Raw genomic sequence first — 20,463 nt, 5'->3', positions numbered from 1 at the left:
AGCCCTGTGGCAGGGACTACGGACGATCACGGATTACAAGAGCCCGCCCCCCGGACTGATGAGCATGGATGAGTCTCTGGTAAACACATTCTTCGCTTGTTTTGAGGCTGTATCTAGCAGCGCTAACTGCGCTAGCACTAACAACGCAAATGGTGCTATTGCTGCAGCCAACAGTGCATGCGCATAGCCCACCATAGGCCAGCGCACTCTCATCATCAGGGAGTGACGTGAGGAGAATGTTCAAAAGAGTGAATACCAGGAAGGTGGCTGGACCAGACGGCATCTACGGCAGAGTCCTCAAAGCCTCAGCATTTAACACTATTATCTTTTCCAGACTCACTACCAAGTTGGTAGGATCTAGGACTGCATACATCCCTTTGTGACTGGATCTCCAACTTTCTAACAGATAGACCACAATCAGTACAGGTAGGCAACTGGGTCTCATCCACCCTCACCCTCAGCACTGGAGCTCCCCAGGCTTGTGTCCTAAGCCCCCTGCTCTACTCACTGTACACCTAAAACTGCGTGGCCACTTCCAGCTCTACTATCATTGTCAAGTTTGCTGACGATACCGTCGTCATGGGCCTGATCTCGCTTACGGCGAGAGGGCCTACCTGGAGGAGACTAAACGCCTGGAGAACTGGTGCCAGGAAAATAATCTCCTCCTAAACATCAGCAAGACAAAGGAGCTGATTGTAGACTGCAGCAAGAAGCAGGTGTGCCACTACCAACCTGTGAGGATCAACGGAACCACGGTGGAGAGAGTAGACAGTTTCAGGTACCTTGGAGTCCACATCTCACAGGACCTGTCCTGGTCCCGCCACACCAATTCCCTGGCAAAGAAGGCCTGTCAACGTCTTTACCACCTCAGACGCCTAAGAGACTTCAGACTGCCCTCCAAGGTGCTGCGGAACTTCTACACCTGCACTATCGGCAGCATCCTCACGGGGAACATCACAGTCTGGTTTGTGAACAGCACCAAGCAGATCAGACAAGCACTCCAGAGGGTGGTGCGTTCAGCAGAGCACATCACTCATATGGAACTTCCTGACCTGCAGACCATATATTACAGGCGGTGCCAGACCAAGGCCAGGAGGATTGTGAACGACCCCACCCATCCCAACAATAGATTCTTCTCTCTGTTGAGGTCAGGAAGGCGCTTTCGCTCCCTGAAGACCAACACAGAGAGACTGAAGAGGAGCTTCTTCCTGCAAGGCCATTTGGGCCCTGAATCAGGGCAACTGATGAACTGTGGGGACTAATCTGTGTATGATGTCTACAATAACATCATAAAATACTGTAAAAACTATAAATTGTAAAAACAGGAAATTGTACATTATATATATACATATTATACATTCCCTCTTCATCCATCATTACATATTTATTTATTCATCAAACCACATCCAGTATCTCTCCTCAGCATTTCACTGCTAGTTATACCATGTATGACTATGTACGTGGCATATAAACTTTGAACTTGAACTTAGAACTTAACCTCATCATTAAACACCACCACCCAACACTATCATTAACACCATCATTAGACACCACCACCCAACACTGCCATTAACACCATCATTAGACACCACCTCCCAACACTACCATTAACCTCATCATTAGACACCACCATCCAACACTACCATTAACCTCATCATTAGACACCACCACCCAACACTACCACTAAACACATCATTAGACACCACCACCCAACATTACCACTAAACACATCATTAGACACCCCCACCCAACACTACCATTAAACACCATCATTAGACACCACCACCCAACACTACCATTAAACACCATCATTAGACACCATCACCCAATACTACCATTAACACCATTAGACACCACCACCCAACACTACCATTAAACACCACCACCACACACTACCATTTACCCCTTCATTAGACACCACCACCCAACACTACCATTAACACCATCATTAGACACCACCACCCAACACTACCATTAACCTCATCATTAGACACCACCACCCAACACTACCACTAAACACATTAGACACCACCACCCAATACGAGCATTAAACACCATTATCAGACACCACAATTAAACACCATCAATAGACACCACCACCAAATACTACCATTAAATACCATTATTAGACACCACCACCCAACACTACCATTAACACCATCATTAGACACCACCACCCAACATTACCATTAAACACCACCATCACACACTACCGTTAAATACCACATCACACAAACAGCCACAGGTCAGAAGACCCCTCCCCCATCACATCTCTTTATACTAAACACTATTCTGCTTTTTGTGTAGTTGGAATACAAAACTAAAGAATGCAAATGTACACTAATAACTGTAAATCACCTCTGTGAATACACAGAATTAGCTGGTTTTACGGCTGATTTACACTCATTCACATAACCCCGCCCAAACAAACACTTTTGCCATTACGTAAAACATGAGCTGGTGAGTGTGTGATTCTATATCCCATATCCATGATGCAGGAAGCAGGTGTGCAGTGTGTTTCAGCCTCGTGTCAGGACATATCACAGGGATTTTAGTTCAACTGTACCCACCATTAACCCTTCCAATCAATTTATATCAGAAGCAAAAACCCACCATGGGCACAGATGATCCGGTGCTGTGGGTCTTAAGCCCCGCTGAGCTAGAAGGATCAGAGGTTGCCGCATATTTTAAAACATGTTTAATTTCAATGACTGAAAACATACAGGAGTCTTGTTGTGTGCGATGATGAGCAAAGCAATCGTCCAGAGCACGTACACTTGTGGCCAGAAATCGCCCTCCTGATGTAGCGTACTCCCAGCCCTACAGGGACACGGGTGCGGTACGACCTTACGCTGCGTAACAAGGAAGGCTGTATGTTTCCTTCCATCAGCAGCAGCACAAGTGGAACGGGAACGTTATCATTCGAGCCACCCACAGCTTACGGACCTTTAACTCTAGGAGCTCCCAGCTGCTTGAAAGTAATTCCATGGTGGCCCCTGGGAGCCACTGGACCTCTAGACCCAGACACTTTCCTCGTAGTGACCATCAACGGCATCGCAGGTTGAAGACAGCCAGGACAAAAACACATGGGAAAGAAAAATCTCTGGCAAGCAGCAGGGCTGTTGGCCACAATGCCTGACTTGAACTGTTACTGCGCTTAAAAACTTGGAAGGATTTTGTGATCCTTAATGAATATCATAATTAGCATGCACTCACTTGTTCCCTGTCTAACGTACATCATAAAACGATGTCGGCCAACCGCCCATTAAGATTGCTTGCCCCATCTGTCTGCATTAATACTGAACATTAACTATGTAACTGCAAACAATACAGGGTCAGCATTTAGACAGACACCAGCTAAACGGATTCCGACAGGGCAGGATTTCGACAGGGCTGTCTCACATTTTCCACACTGAACTGACATAGACACTTGTCGTGTAGCCTCTTTTATTTATGCTTGTCCGAAAACAATTTTGATGATTCAGAATTAGTGGCACGTGTGGACACATCTGGACACATTTGGACTCGGCAGGCCCCGCCGCACCGCGTGGCCGACTTGCCGTTTGGCTCCCGTTGGCACCATCTGTCCGGCACGGTTTCCCTGCAGTCTCGGCCGTTTCGTAAGGATGCGCCATAGCCGCTTGGCCCGGGTTTCCCGAGGCTGAGGCAGCCAACGTCAGCAGAGGGAGGGGCCTGGCTGGGCGTTACGACGACAGGCAGGCAAGTTGCTGTCAGAGATGATCCAGGAGTCGTACAAACAGTGACACGTTCACGTAAAAAAAAGAAAAGAAAGATGCTTCTAATCAATTGGTTACATGAAAAACAAAACCTCTGTGCACCATGTTTCGGTCTTGTTCTTGTAATTGAAAAAAGGCAAACGCTCCCTGTGTTCATGGCTTTTTCTTTTGATTTCTGCTGAGAGATATCGCCTGAGGGGTCTTGTTTGTACAGGAACGAGTGTGGTGTTTCTCATCTAGCAGGAGAGTGCCGAACAAAACCGTGTCATGATGGGATAACCTTATGTTTGGGAAGAAAAGCGAGGTGTGATCCCATTCATCTCAAACAAACAGGACTGTCCTCACCCTGCCTAAACTCCAGAGCCTTGAAACATTCTGGAAAACTTGCTTCAAGAAAGTCTAAGTGAAAAATAATTAAAATGTTTTTCTTCTTTTAGGTTTTGCATAGTATTTGGACTTAAGCCATTTGTTCATCTGTCTAAAGAAAAACAACAGTTTCCTGGTGTAAGCCTGCAGCTGTTTGTGCTCAAACTGAAAAATTCCACTTCAAACTAGAAGCAGACAAACATACACAAAACATACACAAACACTGGGTGAGTGTGTGTGTGTTTATGACACTTCAGACTGAACCAAAAGTGTAATGAAAGGGCCTAGATAAAAAAAGCAAAATATGAAAAACATCGCAAAAGAGCAGTGATCCCAAAACCTCACGTCAAGCAGTGGCTCTAAATTATCTCTGAAGACACACATGGACCAAAACATAAAACCCTTATAATGCACACAAGTGCGTGCACACGTGCACATACACCAGAAGAGGAGAACGAGGCCGAAGAGCTAGGACCTGCGGAGGCACCTGGACTAACACTGGAATAGGATGGACAGATCTCAGGACGCCGAACATTTGAACCTCATCTGAACCTCAGGAGGAGAAATAAAGGAGGGGAGAGGGAGAGAGGGAGAGAGAGAGAGAGAGAGAGAGAGAGAGAGAGAGAGAGAGAGAGAGAAAGAGCAAAAACATCCACACGTCCAAGTTTCCACAGGAACCCAACCTTTACCCCCGCCTCTCCTCAGAAGGAACTCGCTGTGATCTCTGGGTCTGAGAAATGGCCGTGCGATTGTGCCAGTGTTTTCATCTCAGCATGGGAACTCGGGAGTTCATAATGCGCTGTTAGCGCACGGGCGTCTGCCGCGAGGGCACTGTCAGAACGGATGGCTGCTTGGAAAACAAGGGACTTGGCGCGATGGTGGGCACGGCACCACAGCAAGATTATATAAGCTATATTCCGGCTATATTCCGACACGCTGGAGACTATATGGTTGTCGTGGAAATAGACGGAGGGGGCGAGGCCGAGAAGAATGGAATTAATCTCGGCATTTGTGCACTTACTGTTGGGCATGTGCAGCTATAGAGCGAGAGAGAGAGCGAGAGAGAGAGTGAGAACGCAGAACTGGTGTCTGGTGTCTCTATGGGAGTGTGTGAGGCAGTAAGCAGGTCACAGTAAGAGGCTGCAGCAACAGCAGGGTGACAGTCATTACAAGAGCTCAGTCTTACCCTCGCCTGCCTCCACACACGCCCCCACCTGCCTGCCTCCACACACACTCCAGCACTTCCTTTCATCTCTCCTGCACTCCTCAGCAAAACCTAAAGCCGTTTATAGCCTTATTGGTGCTGCTACCTGCAGACGATCCATTCTGACTTCAATCGCTTTTTGTGGAGCTGATCAAAGGAAAGTGCGCCGGACCCCCGCACCCAAATGAGAAATCCTTCTGTGTGTGCAGTGCAGGACGGATGCTCCTGTAATGTAAAGGGATGGGCTTCGCAATAAAACAGAACTGAGCCGATAACCTTTGAAAACGACACAATCACGTTCACGTTCACTCTCTGAATTCCATACAGCCGATCTGATTCTCTGCCATCGGGACGGCCTGCTGTCTGGACGTTTGTCGCCACACCATCGGTGCCCTGCCTCTCTGCCAGGTGCCCGTCTCTGTGCCAGGTGCCTGTCTCTCTGCCAGGCTCGACGCTTGGGAGCAGACCGCTTGTCTTCTATGCGCTTGGGCCGGCTGCACGCCAGCATGATTAATGGTGGCTCGTGGTCGGCGCTACCATTGCCGGCCATCCGTTGGTCCAGTCCTTCATGAATTCATCCGTCTGTCTCTACGTGCGCCTGCAGCTCGATCGGACCAAGTCCTGGACGCGCTCCTCCTGGGCTGGTTGCCGCCGGCACGATGGCCGCTGTCCCAGCCGGGCTAACCCGCCTCGGCCCCCTCTCGCTCGGCGGAGGTGTAAAGCACACAGAGGATGAACTTTGCCCTGGTGCATGCCCTTCCCCCCAGCCCCACCCGGCCAATCACAACCCCCTCACTGTGCCCTGCCAAACTCATTTCCCCCTCATCACAGAGTAAACAGAGCGCAGGCGAAGGCGATTAAGGTCAAAATGGCTGGTAATTTCCTCCCATCGGCAGGTGGTCATATGGTCATAGTCAGCCGTTTCAGGACTGACGTGTAGACTTGAATGACTCAGCGCAGCACAAGCAGTGTTAAAGTACTGGAGAGGACTTGGAACATGGAAACTGTCTAATCCATCAGCAAAATGTCACTAGGTTTGTTAAAAAAATTGTTTATAGAACAAGGAAGGCTTGGGTTTAGTTATTAAGTTCAGAGAAAAACTGACAAAAAGTCCTAGATGGGAATTCTACATTCCCGATCCCAGACTCCCACACTCACATCTTTACAACCAACACACATGCACGCACGCACGCAGGCACGTGTGCGCACACACACACACACACACACACACAAAAACACACACACACACACACACACACACACGGTCTTCGCTCACAGCCGGCCACTGGGATGCGGAAATCCCTTCGTGTTCGTGAACTGCAGGGCTTTCTTTGGCCCGACCAGCACAGCTCACAAGCTGTCAGAGCAAATAGGAGCTGAATAAGTGTGGGTGGACGTAATGCGGGGTGGGGGGTGGTGTGGGGGAGCTCCAGGTCACGTTCTGTCACGCCGCACTTCCCCTGCCAAAGACTCTGAAGAGTCTAATCTAGAGTCTTATCCCTGATAGGAGTCATGCACCCCCTGCACTACCAAAAACAAAACTTAATCCAAAACAACAACAACAACAACAACAACAGGCACACATATAGTGACATCATTTTTCCTTTATGGCCCATTAAGTTCAACTATGTGTTTGTTTTGTTTTTTTTTAAGTACTCCGGGCAGCGGAGCAAGGGAAAGTGTGGTTGGCAGGTCAGAGTCGGAGTGGACACAGCTGAGAGAGAAGAGGCACGTCCCCACCCAGAGGGGTGCCAGAGGGACCAAAACAAACAGGAGCTGCTCTCCGGGCCTCTACGTCCCAGCTCAGGTAAATATTATTACTGCGGGGGCTGCGTCCTGTGAACAGGGCTGACCGGACCGTTTCTGGAGCGCGGCGGAGCCGAGTTAACTACGGAAAAAGGCTTCCAGAAATATCCGCCGGAGGATGAGGATGTTTGGACGGACTTGTGGTATGAAACAGCCGCGTTATCGAGTTCGGGAGGCGCAGTAAAGATCTGCTTTCAAAACAACGCGCTGTGGTATGTTCAAACTATCAACAGGGGGACAGGGCTGTTTGGAGGGGCTGAAAAGGGAGAAAAGAGAGAGAGGGCACGTGAGAGGGAGAGGGTTAGAGAGTGCACGGGAGAGAGTGAGGGAGAGTGCAGATGAGAGAGTGAGGGAGAGAGTGCACATGAGAGAGTGAAGCAGAGAGAGTGCATGTGAGAGAGTGAGGGGGAGAGAGTGCATGTGAGAGTGAGGGAGAGTGCACGTGAGTGAGTGAGGGAGCGTGCACGTGGGAGAGTGAGGGAGAGAGTGCATATGAGAGTGAGGGAGAGTGCATATGAGAGAGTGAGGGAGAGAGTGTGCATGTGAGAGTGAGGGAGAGTGCACATGAGAGTGAGGGAGAGTGCACGTGAGAGAGTGAGGGAGAGAGTGCATATGAGAGTGAGGGAGAGTGCATGTGAGTGAGGGAGAGAGAGTGCACATGAGAGCATGCACATAGAGCACATTAGAGAGAAAGAGTGTGCAGAACGTACAGAGAAGGCTGTGCACTTGACAGTAAAAGAGTGCATGAGAGAGTAAAAGAATGCACATCAGAGAGAGTGCAAATGAAAATGAAAGGAAGGAGTGCAGGTAAGAGAGAGAGGGGGGAGTGAAAGAGAGGAGAGAGAGTGAGTAAGTGGACCTGAGAGACAAGACACACACTGCAAAAAGCAAACTGTACGACAATAAGAAAGCAAGACGCACTTGACGTTGGTGTTGGTGCAGATGATGTACTCAATCTCGTCGGAGTACGGGTTCTGGAAGGTGAAGCTGCTGGTTCTGATCAGCATCCACTCGCGGTTCTTCATCCGGAAGCGGTACATGACAGACAGCACCTGGCCCTTCAGCTTCACCACCTGGACAGCAGCCGGACAACACACAACACTGCAGAGGGCTGGTGCAAACATGGATGCGAAAACAAAGACTACAAAACGTTTGACAAAAAGCATAAAGAAACAAAATAGGGCATGTAATGCTCATCATTACAACAGGGCTTAATCAAACATGGACACACACATACACACACTTATGTAATGTCTATCCATTTTCTGGTTCTTGATATCTGTAACCCTCTTCAGGGACCCTAGAAAAGGTCACGATAAGCAGCCTACCACATGCACATTACAGTGACCCTACATTCAATGTTACAGCACCGCTTAACATCCACATTCTGTTATAGCAAGACCTCGAATTTCAGAGGGTTATGGCTCCCAATTTTGCCATAAAAATGTTTTTATAAAAGAGGATGGGAGTGGGAATTTTCCATCCACAGCAGAGTGAAGGAACAGAGGGGGAAAAAGCGTCTCTCTGGCAAAACAAAGCTTCTGTCTTATGGAACGGCTCCTTCAAACTGGACGGCTCGCCACAAGTTGGACCACTTGTGTGTAAACAAGAGCTGGAAGAGAAGGATGATCTCTGAGCCCCCTGTCCACGGAGAGAGTGGACACGGAGTGGGACTCGGAATGAGCCAAAAGTCCTTTTCTCGGGTCTCTCTTCTGGTGCTCGGGAACGCCATGGCCCTCTGTCGTTCCTGCTGAACTAATAGACTAACACAGCTGGAATTCAAACTGGAACTGAACCGGAAGAGCTCCAGAAAATTCCTGAGCACCCTGACATGTTGAATTGAGTTTTAGGTCCTTGATCTTTATCTGTGCGATGTGCTCTTCTCTTCTTGTGTGCAGGGAAAGGAGTGTTTGTCTGGTCCGTGAGAGGACAGCTCAGGAGCACTCACGCTCATCTTCAACTCCTCAGTCATTTCACACCTTCACAGTATGTGGAAGGTCTTTAACGTCGGGCCTTGATTTGACTCTCAATGCCAAGAAAAGCATGTCACCTCCCCCTGTCATTGGCATGTGATGAAGACATGAAGTTTGAGTTGGTGCCATAATCTTGGAGCAGGTGCATGTACCCAGCGGAGAGGAGTGCGTGTTCACACGCGCATGCGTAGTCTCAGGTTTCGTATGGTTATCGCACGGCATTCCTGAATGTCAGCCTTAAAGGTCTTTATCAGCAGGGTTGCGGAGGGATCAGTAGAGAAACAAGTCCCACAATTCTCTACGTCACATGCGGCAAGTTCACCCTGGTAACCTCTGTGGGAAGAAGGCCTCACTGAGGGCATCTAGATGGCCAGACGTGTCTGAAAGGGGGCTGGTACCCATTAACTACAGGCCAAAGAACCCAAAACAACCTCCCAGTACCACCCCCTGCCCTCCCAGCGAAATGTGGTCATCTCGTCATGGCCTGTGGGTTTGGCTGTGGCAGAAGACAAGAACAAACATGAAACTCAAACATCAGTCATGCTGGATGGAGCGAGATCAGTCCATCGCAGTCCGAGACAATGAGAGGAGAACAATAGTGTGTTCCCCAAAGTCCCTACGTGTGGGAGAACCGCAAGAAGAACAGCCACAGACTGAATGAAGACAACAGAGAAGAGCTGAGGAAGAGTGACAGCAGAAGAAAACAGAAGATGAAGCTGAGTGTGTGACAAACCGCGAAGGGTTAATTAGCACCTAAAGGGAGAGAGGGAGGGAGAGAGAAAAAGAGAGAGCAGAGGAAGAGAGAGATAGAGGGAGAGAGGAGGAAGAGAGATGGAGGGAGAAAGAGAGGAGAAAGAGAGAGGAGGAAGAGAGATGGAGGGAGAAAGAGAGAGAGCAGAGGAAGAGAGAGATAGAGGGAGAGAGGAGGAAGAGAGATGGAGGGAGAAAGAGAGAGAGGAGAAAGAGAGGAGGAAGAGAGATGAAGGGAGAAAGAGAGAGAGGAGGAAGAGAGAGATGGAGGGATAGAGAGGAGGAAGAGAGATAGAGGGAGAAGGAGAGAGAGGAGGAAGAGAGAGATACAGGGAGAGAAAGGAAGAAGAGAGATGGAGGGAGAAAGAGAGAAAGAGGAGGAAGAGAGAGGAAGAAGAGAGATGGAGGGAGAAAGAGAGAGAGAGGAGGAAGAGAGATGGAAGGAGAAAGAGAGAGAGGAAGAAGAGAGAGATGGGAGGAGAGAGAGAGAGAGATGGAGGGGGAAAAGAGAGATGGAGGAAGAGAGAAAGAAAGAAAGAAAGAACGCTAAGGAGAGAGATGTAAAGAAACAGGAATAAAGGACGGGGGTGTCACGATGACACGCTGTTCCGGACACAACCCCCCCCCCCCATGCTCCCAGCCAGCACCCACGTCGCTGCTGCGTCGATCGATCAGTGTGGATCGATCAGTGTTCCACCGCACGCGCTCCTGCCATCATCCCACCCCAGGCCGTTAATGAGCTCCAGTCGCCCTGGACAGGCGACGTCTGCGGACAGCTGTGGTGTTCCAGAGGGGAGCCGGGGGACGGTGGCACGCGTGAGGTAGGTGGCCCTGGCTTTTTGAGGCGCAGCCACATCACGGTGGATGTTGGAGAGAAACGTAACAACGCCAGTCGCACTACTGCCCGAGCTCCCCCAACACACCCTGCTGAAACAGACACTGTATGTGCAGGCAGTGCGTGCAAAACACACAGTATTAAGACATTATGCACACGTAGAATTAACGTGCGTAAATGACCGTGCCAAAGGTAAGTGAGCGCGAATGACCTCTTGGGCCCTCAAAGCCAGTGACACCAGTTTGTAGGGAGGTCTGGAAGGGGCAAGGCTGTGCGGTACCTGCTGGAAGCTCTCCCTCAGGTGACTCTGGTCTTCGGGATGGCAGAACTCCAGAATGTCCTTACCAAGCAGGTCCTGGAAGAAAGCGGACAATGTCACCAGTCTTAATAAGGTCCTGGAAGGGAGAAGAGGTAACAAGAAAGTGAAAGCCCAAAGTGTGCTCTGGATATTAACAGGAGGATAAAAAAGGAAGATATGTATAACATTTCAAAAGAGAAAGACCAAATAAATAAATGAATAGTTACATTTCATACTTCATACGCCAGCTTTTTAAACAGAATGACTCAAATGATTATTTGCTAAGGATACCATGTGAGTTATGTTTACTCTTAACCTTAACGTTAAGATTTCCTGTCTTACAAAGACGAAAACATGTCGTGATAACATCTTTACCAAAACAAATACAATTAGATTTTATAGTAATAGGATTAGGCATTAGATATTCTTACTTAACTTTGTTTATTGAGGTTTGCAAGAACATACAATTGTCTCATCATAAAATCATAATTCATAAAAAATTTAAAAAGGTAAATATTCCCTTTATAGAAAGGCATTAGAAAAAGTGAATTAGGCATCGGATCTAACCTAAGACTATGTTTAAAGAAGTGTGGCCATACGGGTTTTAGTCATATGGAAGTGTCAAACCAAGTAGTGTGGATCGGCCAGGAGCTGTGACCCTGGAGGCTCCGTGCTAATACCCTAGATGTTAAACATTTGGATAAGCGGAAAATTAAAGTCATCTGTAAGTAAACGTAGACTTTGGCTCTGGCCAGGTCCAGGATCTGGCAGGAACGTGGTGAATCTAGCCGTCCTTAGAAGCTCACATTGCCCCACAGGATTAAGATGACATTTGTTCTGGTTTTTATCTGGAGTGCATTTCATTACAAATGGTTGACAGAGAAAAGCAATATAAAGCATTTGTGCCAACATGTACTGCATTAAGTGATTAACCAGATTCGGAGAGGAAGTCCAAACCATTCCACACACAGCTTCCTAAATTAGAACATACTCTTGATAGTGGGTATTTCTGCTCAGAGTGGACAAAGGACCCAGATGTTATCAGAGTTGGTAAGTGCCAGGACCTCTAAATTGACTTTAGTTAAGGATTTAGAAAGTGCTTTGTTCACAGTGTTATTATAATGACCAATGAGATCACCCCACCTGAGGCTGGTAGCCAATCACGTTGATGCAGCGGGGGTCCACAAATGTAATGATGCCGTCTGAGTTGTGGCGGGACAGAAATTCTGTTGGCACAGAGAGCCCGTTCATATCCATGGAAACTGGAGAACTTGTCACCTGGGAGTAAGACATAAATGTGTTTTCATTAAAAAAACAACAAAAAAACCCAAAAACAAAAACCTAAAAAAACCTCTTATAAGGTAAGGAACTTCAAAACCCCTTCAGTCATATTCATAAATGTTTCTGTTCTCATAGCTGTTTGCTATTTAGCACAGATTATATGTTATTTGCAACAGCACAGTCTTGTTTCCATCTGAAGGTGAATAACAACGTGCTATAGAAGACATAACCCAACATGCTATAGAAGACATAACCCAACGTGCTATAAAGAGGTGAAAGGTCCATCTTCATCCATTCGTCTATCACAGGAGCAAAGTTCACACATGCATATGTGGGTCAGGAGGCCTTAACAGTAGAACTGGTACATCGCACACTACTGTACTGTTTTTCTTTGTGTTTTTTCTGTTATACTGCACAACAGTTTTTCTGACTTGCACAACACACACACACACACACACACACACACACACACACACACAGTCTGTACATACTTGCAGTCGCCCAATCGCTACCAGGCAGTATTTGCTGGTCTGCCCTGCCTCCGTGTCCTCCTCAGGGATCGTCATACCTGCACAAAGGCGCAAGCTTGGATCAATGAAATTCACGGAGAACGCATGCCTAGTTTGTGCCTCTCGCACACATTCACACCGACACACGCATACAATCAGTTAGACAAATATCACTATATGCAAATTCCACTTGTATGGTTGATGGCTGCTGATACTTGCAATAAACCCAATACAGAAATACTTAACACAAAACAACTGGTTCCTTTCCATTTGTATCCCTGCTTCAGACCTTCAAATTGAAAGCACCAGTTTTATTGTTTTGCTGAAAACCATCTGCTTCCTATCTTGACTACCTTTTCTTAATTATCCAGGAATTTTAGGATACAGAACAGACTTCACTTCAAGAAAAACATGGGCGACGGAAAATTCCGGAGGGGGGAAAAAAGAAAAAAGGTTAGGCTGTGTTTCAGTACCTTAACGCAGTGAATGAATGAATGACAGCCTTGATGCCTGTCCCAACCCGGGACCCTGTCAATATGCATGGACCTGGGGACACAATTTGGAACTGAAAACGTATTTCAGATATGCCGACAGAAGCTGGGTGATGAACAAGGGCACATCTGCGCGGAGGGGTTGATGAAACACGTACAGAGAGCCGTCCAAACTGACCGCAACACCCGCAACGAGTTTAAAAGATGAGTTAGTGAAGTTGTTTGACAAAGGCTCAGAGTCGTTTGCAGCTACTGAAAAAGGACATAAGGGCATATTGAGGCAGGAACACAGCAAAAGATTCTGGGCCAAACATGTTGGGGATGGACTGAAGAGGGAAATGTGTCCCCTCTAAATGACTGCAGCGAGAATAAAAATGGCACTAACAAAGTGTCTGGCTTTGAGCAGTCAAAATCCGTGAGATCCAAACAAATGCTCTGTACTGTAGTTGGCCAGACATTACTTGCAGCACATTTGGCATATTGAACAGACGGATCGTGTGCGCGCGCACACACACACAAATTATAAACAGGTTGGGTTCATAAACAAACGTCTGTGCGCTGGTCTATCAGCAATTGGCAGTCCGCCTCTTTGAGTGACAGTGCACACGCGGGCCGGAACCGCTCGGATCAATAACAGTCGTAAAGGGTTCATCAAAAGTGATTTTGCCTCTGGCTGGCTTCCGACGGTTAGCAGAGTCTCAATAGCAATGAGATGCAGCACCATCTGGAGTGGGCCGACTGTCTGGTTCCCGGCGATGACTCGCCCGTTTAAACGCAGCTCGCCGAGTCCGGATACAGCCGACTGATTGCGGAACGCCCGACGTAAGACACATGCGCACACCGTTAGGTTTTCCCATGTACGTTTTTAAAGTCACCTTCATCGCCACTGCCACTAATCGTCATATTTGTGAGATGACTCACCGTATTAAAATCGGTGCGTGGCTCGTGTATGCATTCCATTTTGCTCTGGAGGATAGCAGTTCGTCAGCTGTAGCCTCCATGAGCAGGTTGAGAAGGCAGGAAGCCAGATGGCCTGCTTTAGTTGTGTTCGGAGCTACTGTTACTGCTACTGCTGCCCTCCTGCATATACATCGCTTTGGCAAATACAGCGCTAAGCGTATGCGTACAGGCAAGGGCCACAAGAATTCTGATCTGACCATTGTCGTTCAAGTTGCGCAGCCACGAATCAGATACCAATACGAAACTGACTCTGATTGGAAAGGATCGGATTTGTGCTTCCAAGCAGCCCTGATAAAAAGCAGATTTCTGACACGTTAAAGCAAAAAAACAGATTTGAAAGAAGGGCCTTGTAGAGAAAGACACGTCCTGAACATTTCCCTCCAGCACATGTAATGACGGGTTGAGGGGGGTGTTAACTATTTTCAGATTTGACTATACCAACAAGGTGTTAGTGTGAATAATTACAGATTTAAAGTCACCGAGACGCTAAGGGACCTGTCTGGCAGACATCTTGAAGATGTCTAGCTCACAAACACAAAACAACGAGCTTCGTTCTGACGAATTACCACAGATTTAGACACACCCACCCTCCTCGTCCCAATGTGCTATAGTGCTTAACCCAACCCGGCCCAGCAGCCGAAATTCACCGCCGAACTCCTGAAGTCCTATCTAGATGTCTTTGGATATGTATCTCCCTTGACCAGGCATGGTGGAGCACAGGATGTGAACACACGTTCGCACACCTGCACTCACATACATAATAGGTAGGTAGAAGGGCTATCTGTAGTTTTGATCAAAAACATAATCGGGGAGTGTGTGCGTGTGTGTGTATTGTAAATACCTGCCGGGGGCCAGGCCTTGATATAACCAGTGCAGTGTACCACTGAATACTGTGCCTCCCCTTCTTTAGATGGGCCCAGACCATTCCTAAACACAACACACAGCACACAGCACAAAGCCATTTTACAAAACGTAAGACACTATATAGTTCACAAGATTACCCTCTCCAAAAAAATCCATTTGGAAATCAAGCATGTGCAGCTTCCAACAGCCTCCGAAGAGAAAGAGATGCATTTTCACACCTCTCCCCCCGAAAGCATTTTATCTTTCGGATAAAAACTCTTTGCTTCACAACAAGCATCTTCTCAATCTATCTTCCCTGTTTCATCCTACAGACCTGGACTGGCGCGGTGGGGGACGCGACTCTGTGTCAAGCCAACGCGTGATATTCGTGTGAATGAAGAAGGCACTCCACCGATCCTTGGGTTCACACTTGAAGAGAGTTAGAACGTTATTTTAATGATGTTGGTTAGGAGGGTATGAGGAGCGTGCCGGGTATGGTCATGTAAACACCGTTACACTGCAGAGGTGACGCTTGCCACCGGTCATAGCAAAGCAAAGCCAGCTAACATTATCTTCATGGGCGGAGACGCCATCTTCGGTTTGTTTAGGAAAGAATTTAACGATATGCGCCCCTCCCCCCCCGCCCCCGCCCCCCCCCGACTCACCCTATAGAAGGACCACTGATATACATCTTAACTGAAATAATGTGGGCATATGACCTACTTTGCATCCCTAAAAGCTTCTTGATTACAGCTTCAAGCTACTGTGGGCCAAAACTGCGCTGGTTCAGTGAACCCAAGTGGTGGCTTCCAGAGGTCACTGCCTTGGCGACTGGCAGCGGAGGCGCTCGGAGAACCTGAATGCGAGGGGGTTGTTTAGGAAACGCACCATGAGAAGGCCTCACGCTGTCAAAACATGCCCACATCTCCGGGGAAAACTGAGAGTGGAGAGGTGGACCAGAGATGGAGGCTCAGTTACATGTGACTGGAGAAAGCTAGCGTACGGTTCTAGGCTAAGCAGAACCCGTGTACTGGAGAAAGAAATACTGCAAACAGGCTTGGATTTCTGCCCGCTTTCTACACAAAGTTGTGAACATGCAGAATAAAGCGCTAACGTGGATCGATGTGGGCATGTTTCAAAACCGCCGCGCCTTGAAAAGAGGTACGGTTTGCACAGTAAATGGTTTTATCCGGATTTCTGTGGTAGTCAAATCATACTGCCGCCGACACAATAGGTTTTATCCCTTTCTTAATTACTACTGCCATTCAGATATTCCATCAGAAACGACAGGCTCCTTAGTGACCCACTCCTGTTTGTATGAATTATGGACAGAAACAGTACCCCTAAACATCTCAAGAGTTTATTCTTATATTAGCAAATACACTGTTACTGCTGTCACTGCTGCTTTTTTCCTGTAAACACGGTCGAGATGCTCTTGTCCAGTCATACTGGAAAGGAAACATTCGCAACACTCGATCATGTGGAGGACAGGTTAGAAACCTAGACATGTTAATACAGGGACGGCACTTCATTTTAGTCATGTTAAAAATTGTCTGGTAATATGTTTCTATGTAAATGAATTTTGATTCTTTTAAGGGTGTAATGATTTCAATATAAACAAAAACTTTGTAACAGTATATTGAAAAATACATTATCGATACTTTTTTTTTCATCTGAGGCAGTTTAGGTGTTTGTGTTGTTCTTTTGGACTTTGCAACTTTGCTGTAAAAATAGATTTTTTCAGGACTTATCAAATATGCAGAACATTTAATCAGACCTCAGCAGAATCAATTCGTTTATTTGACACCAAATTGAACCTTCTGGCTAATTTTAGCGAACCTGCAAACGTGCGTATTGCTGTATCGCTAGTACACATACGTTTGGATTCCGATCGGACGTGGAAGTCCCAGAGGCACAGTGTCCGCTGTTCCAATTCTCCCATCAGTTTACTGGATAATGTGGGGAGTTTCCACTAATACCACACTCCCCACCCTCCAGGGGATAGTCTGTGTGCAGACTATTACTTCTGGGTCATCTTCTTATGGAGCTGCGCTCCTGCTGATGGGAGTTTATTAATACTGGCACATGCTTATAAATTTCAGGCAAAGCATTTTATTCTCCAAAACGTCTGTCCCATCTCATGATGGAATTTGCCCTTGCACTGAATCTTCGTTATGAATGTGTTTTATTTATAAAATGAATGTTTTATTACAACAGTTACTGGGACACACTTGAAAGGGTTGAAAGGGGAAAAGTCACAGGGAAGGCAGAGAGGGAGAGAGAGACAGTGTGTGCGTGTATTTATTCCTGCCTGTATCTCTTCCTCATGTTGGACAGGCGATTGAGAGAGATGTGATCCAGTGGTGCAGTGCCACACCTGAGGAGAAGAAAAGACAAAGAAACAAAAATCATTAATCCATTCATACGAGACGTTCTTCTGCAAAGTTCAAACGGCAATGCATTGACGCCACTGATCTCCGCTTAAAATCCATTTCAGCTGCGAGGGAGTACACATCAGAAACTTGGCTTATGAAACTTGCTTAGCTTCCACACGTCTGAAAGTTCAGCTCAATTTCAAATGTGAATTTAAGAGCTGCGGTTATGCCGTCCAACGGGGCTCCGGAGATTCCAGCTATCAGCAAAGTGTCATACCCACTCAGCAACGCTGGAATGCAAGACAGCAAGGACAGCCGGTGCCGGCGCACGTCTCGTGGTAAAACCCGCATTTATGTCACCGGGGTAACCTGGTGATGATGTCTAGCTCATCACCGTAGAGCAGCATCAGCCGTGTTCTTGAACCTCATAAAAATTCACAGACGGGGATAATGGAAGTCATGGAGGCATAAATCCCATCGGCAAAATCAGTTCCATCGGATTTGGCGAGGTAGAATTTCTTTTGCCCCGGGCCTGGAGCAGATACAAAGTGTGTGTGTTTCTGCAATACACAGGATGAGGTCGGAGAGGGGAAAAAACATCTTCCCTTGTTCCCTGAAGCTTAGTCATAATGTCGAAATGCAGCAAGGTAAAGGATAATTGATTGCATAATGGACTCTGTCTTTAACATCGCAGAAGAATGATGAGCATGTTCTCAATGATCCCACTTCCCTTCCATACGCACACACACACACACACACACACACACACTCACGCACACACACAAAAGGCTGCCAACCTTCAGCCACACCGTTTCGGTTTCAGAAAAGGGCCGTAAAATCTAAAACTTTAGACACGCACATTTTTGGATGATGCCGCTGGACGGGAAGTGATTGTGCTGAAGCATGCAGAAATGAACACGTGGAGTCCAAACACACGCAATGTCCCAAACTTCAGCCCCCACACGTCACAACACAGGCCCATGCAGAGGTTCAAAACAAGCTCAGGAAACGCGTGCCTTTGCGGCTAAAAATAGCAAGGCAGTAATTTCTTAAAGGATTCTTGCAGTCATCAAGGAAGCACTTCTCTAACGTTTATGTGGGTGGTGAAGGAATTCCACCCCAGATTTTTACCATATGAAAGCAGAAGGAAGACAAACAACCTAATTTAGATTTCTAAGAGAGAAAGACGCCTAGCCATATTGCTGAGAATGGCAGATGGGTATTTTTGTTCTATGTTTCACAAGGACATGAAGGTTCATACAAGGTTTAAATGAGAAGTGAGACTTCAAACGAGAAGTCCTCCAAGCTACTACAAGTCAAGATTCATATCACATAGTTTTACTTTCAGGGTTACTCAAATGTAACTTGTACAAATGTCATGTGTATTGATGAAACTCTTGGGTTACCAGGAATGTTCAGAATCTTTATTCAAAGTCCTGCGGTCTTCGTTGTTCTGATAAAGCATGACCCCTGAGTGGGGTAAGTGCTTGCCATGCCATCATGGGCTTGCTGGTTTGGGCCCCGATGATGTTCCCTGCCATCTGTGGGCTGGGAGACCAATGAAGGGAAGATTACCATTTTCTGGGTGGGAGAGATGGCATCAATCACAGCAACGCCAGCCAACGGTGGTCACCCGGGTGCTCGTGCTTGCTCATGAGGGCAGTGGGCACTTTTCTCAGAGTGTGTGCAGCTGCCCTGCAGCGTGTAGGCTGAGAAGACATGGTGCTTGGCTTTCCGCGTCCGGGAGCAAGTGTGCGATGGCTGCACCCTCTGTAGTTGGTAGGCGCCGTATAACGGGAGAGCTAGCTAGCCAGGTTGTCGGTGGGTACTGCCTTAACATAACTAAAGTTTGGAGAAAAAGCCGAGAAGCTTGAGAAGAGTTTTAGGGGCTACACCATTTGGCAGATACTCTTATCCAAAGTGAATTTTACATTCATCAGGAGGTGAGCATACTATTCTCCCTGAGAACTGAACCTATGACCCCGGTGTTGCCCACAGCTTCCAGGCGCCAGCAACCTTCGGGGTGTAGGTGGTGTGACTTGGCTTTGCTGGCGTCGTACCTCATTCTGCAGATAAAGGAACGTCTGGAGCCCATACACATCCTCATAGAGGACTGCTGTCCCTCCTTCTTCACTGTCCCCGTTTTCAGGTCCAAGATTCGACCTGCAATGCGCACACACCCACACACAAAGAGAAAAACAATTAGAGGACATAATGTAGAAACCTCTTTGTCGTAAAATCTAAATTGTCTGAGGTTCCTTGCATGCTATTTTGCTATCCTTTACTGGAGGATTTACAATGCAATAACTCCCATATTAAATCTGTTTTCCAAGTTGCATGGATAACGGAGCCAGAAGACACTGGGGCCCAAAGTAACCAAACATTTACCCTGGCCAAGACAGCAGTCATGGGGTGATTCATCTCCTTTTGTTTCTCAGTGATACAGAGAGCTGCAGGACAGCAGCTAGCTATGATCTAAGCCCAGAATCATTTACATAAACAAATGATCTAAAAAGGCTTTAATAAGAGTATGTGGTAAAAAGAGAAAACTCTAAAAATGATCGCACGACTGCTGTTCGATCCTCCCAAAGGAGAATCGATTCTCTTGCAGTCTCTGATTACTGAAGCACCGGTGCCAAGTTCTCTGAAAGAACTCGAACTATTCGCTTTGTCTGCAAATTACAGACGACAAGCTGCCCTCCAAGTTGAGCGTGGTGGAATCAGCTGTTATTCATAAAGCAGCGCTATGCAGGAGCTTCTCTCTTGCATGACTAGCGATGTTTCAGATCGAGCCTTGCCGGAAAAAAACATTTCCCCGATGGCAAATCGCTCGTGGCGTGGCAGGACATAAGAGCGAAAGATGAGTAAAGGGTGAGAATGTGGCGCGGCGCGTCAGCCGCTGGGATGAAAAAGGGGAATGTTATGAACGCATGCTGGCCCAGCTTTCAGGGACCCCACGTGAAAGCTCGTGAGCGCCTGTCCAACAGCTGCGACCTCCTCACCCGTGACTCTGAACTTCGCTTGACTTCAGCAGC

The 20,463-nt window shown here is 47.3% G+C and overlaps 1 protein-coding gene across 13 annotated transcripts in view; it reads right to left on the bottom strand.

Moving 5' to 3' along the window:
* The window catches only part of arnt2 (aryl-hydrocarbon receptor nuclear translocator 2), a 50,546-nt gene that overhangs the window by 13,922 nt on the left and 16,161 nt on the right, over nucleotides 1-20,463 (bottom strand). For all 13 annotated transcript variants that reach the window (XR_014122555.1, XR_014122556.1, XR_014122557.1 and 10 more), the window contains 7 exons: nucleotides 19,489-19,591; nucleotides 17,365-17,430; nucleotides 15,052-15,137; nucleotides 12,742-12,818; nucleotides 12,113-12,247; nucleotides 10,952-11,026; nucleotides 8,035-8,186 (listed from right to left, as the gene is read on the bottom strand). Coding sequence is in view for 10 of the 13 variants with exons in the window: in XM_035525007.2 (XP_035380900.1) it covers nucleotides 8,035-8,186; nucleotides 10,952-11,026; nucleotides 12,113-12,247; nucleotides 12,742-12,818; nucleotides 15,052-15,137; nucleotides 17,365-17,430; nucleotides 19,489-19,591 (694 nt within the window). In the remaining 3 variants the exon portion in view is untranslated. The remainder of the gene's footprint in view (nucleotides 1-8,034; nucleotides 8,187-10,951; nucleotides 11,027-12,112; nucleotides 12,248-12,741; nucleotides 12,819-15,051; nucleotides 15,138-17,364; nucleotides 17,431-19,488; nucleotides 19,592-20,463) is intronic.

Source organism: Electrophorus electricus, chromosome 3 (assembly GCF_041902795.1).
Source record: "Electrophorus electricus isolate QZ-2024a chromosome 3, ASM4190279v1, whole genome shotgun sequence".
NCBI lineage: Eukaryota > Metazoa > Chordata > Actinopteri > Gymnotiformes > Gymnotidae > Electrophorus > Electrophorus electricus.
The sequence above is the reverse complement of the archived record's forward strand: the minus strand, read 5'-3'. Positions and strand labels throughout refer to the sequence as shown.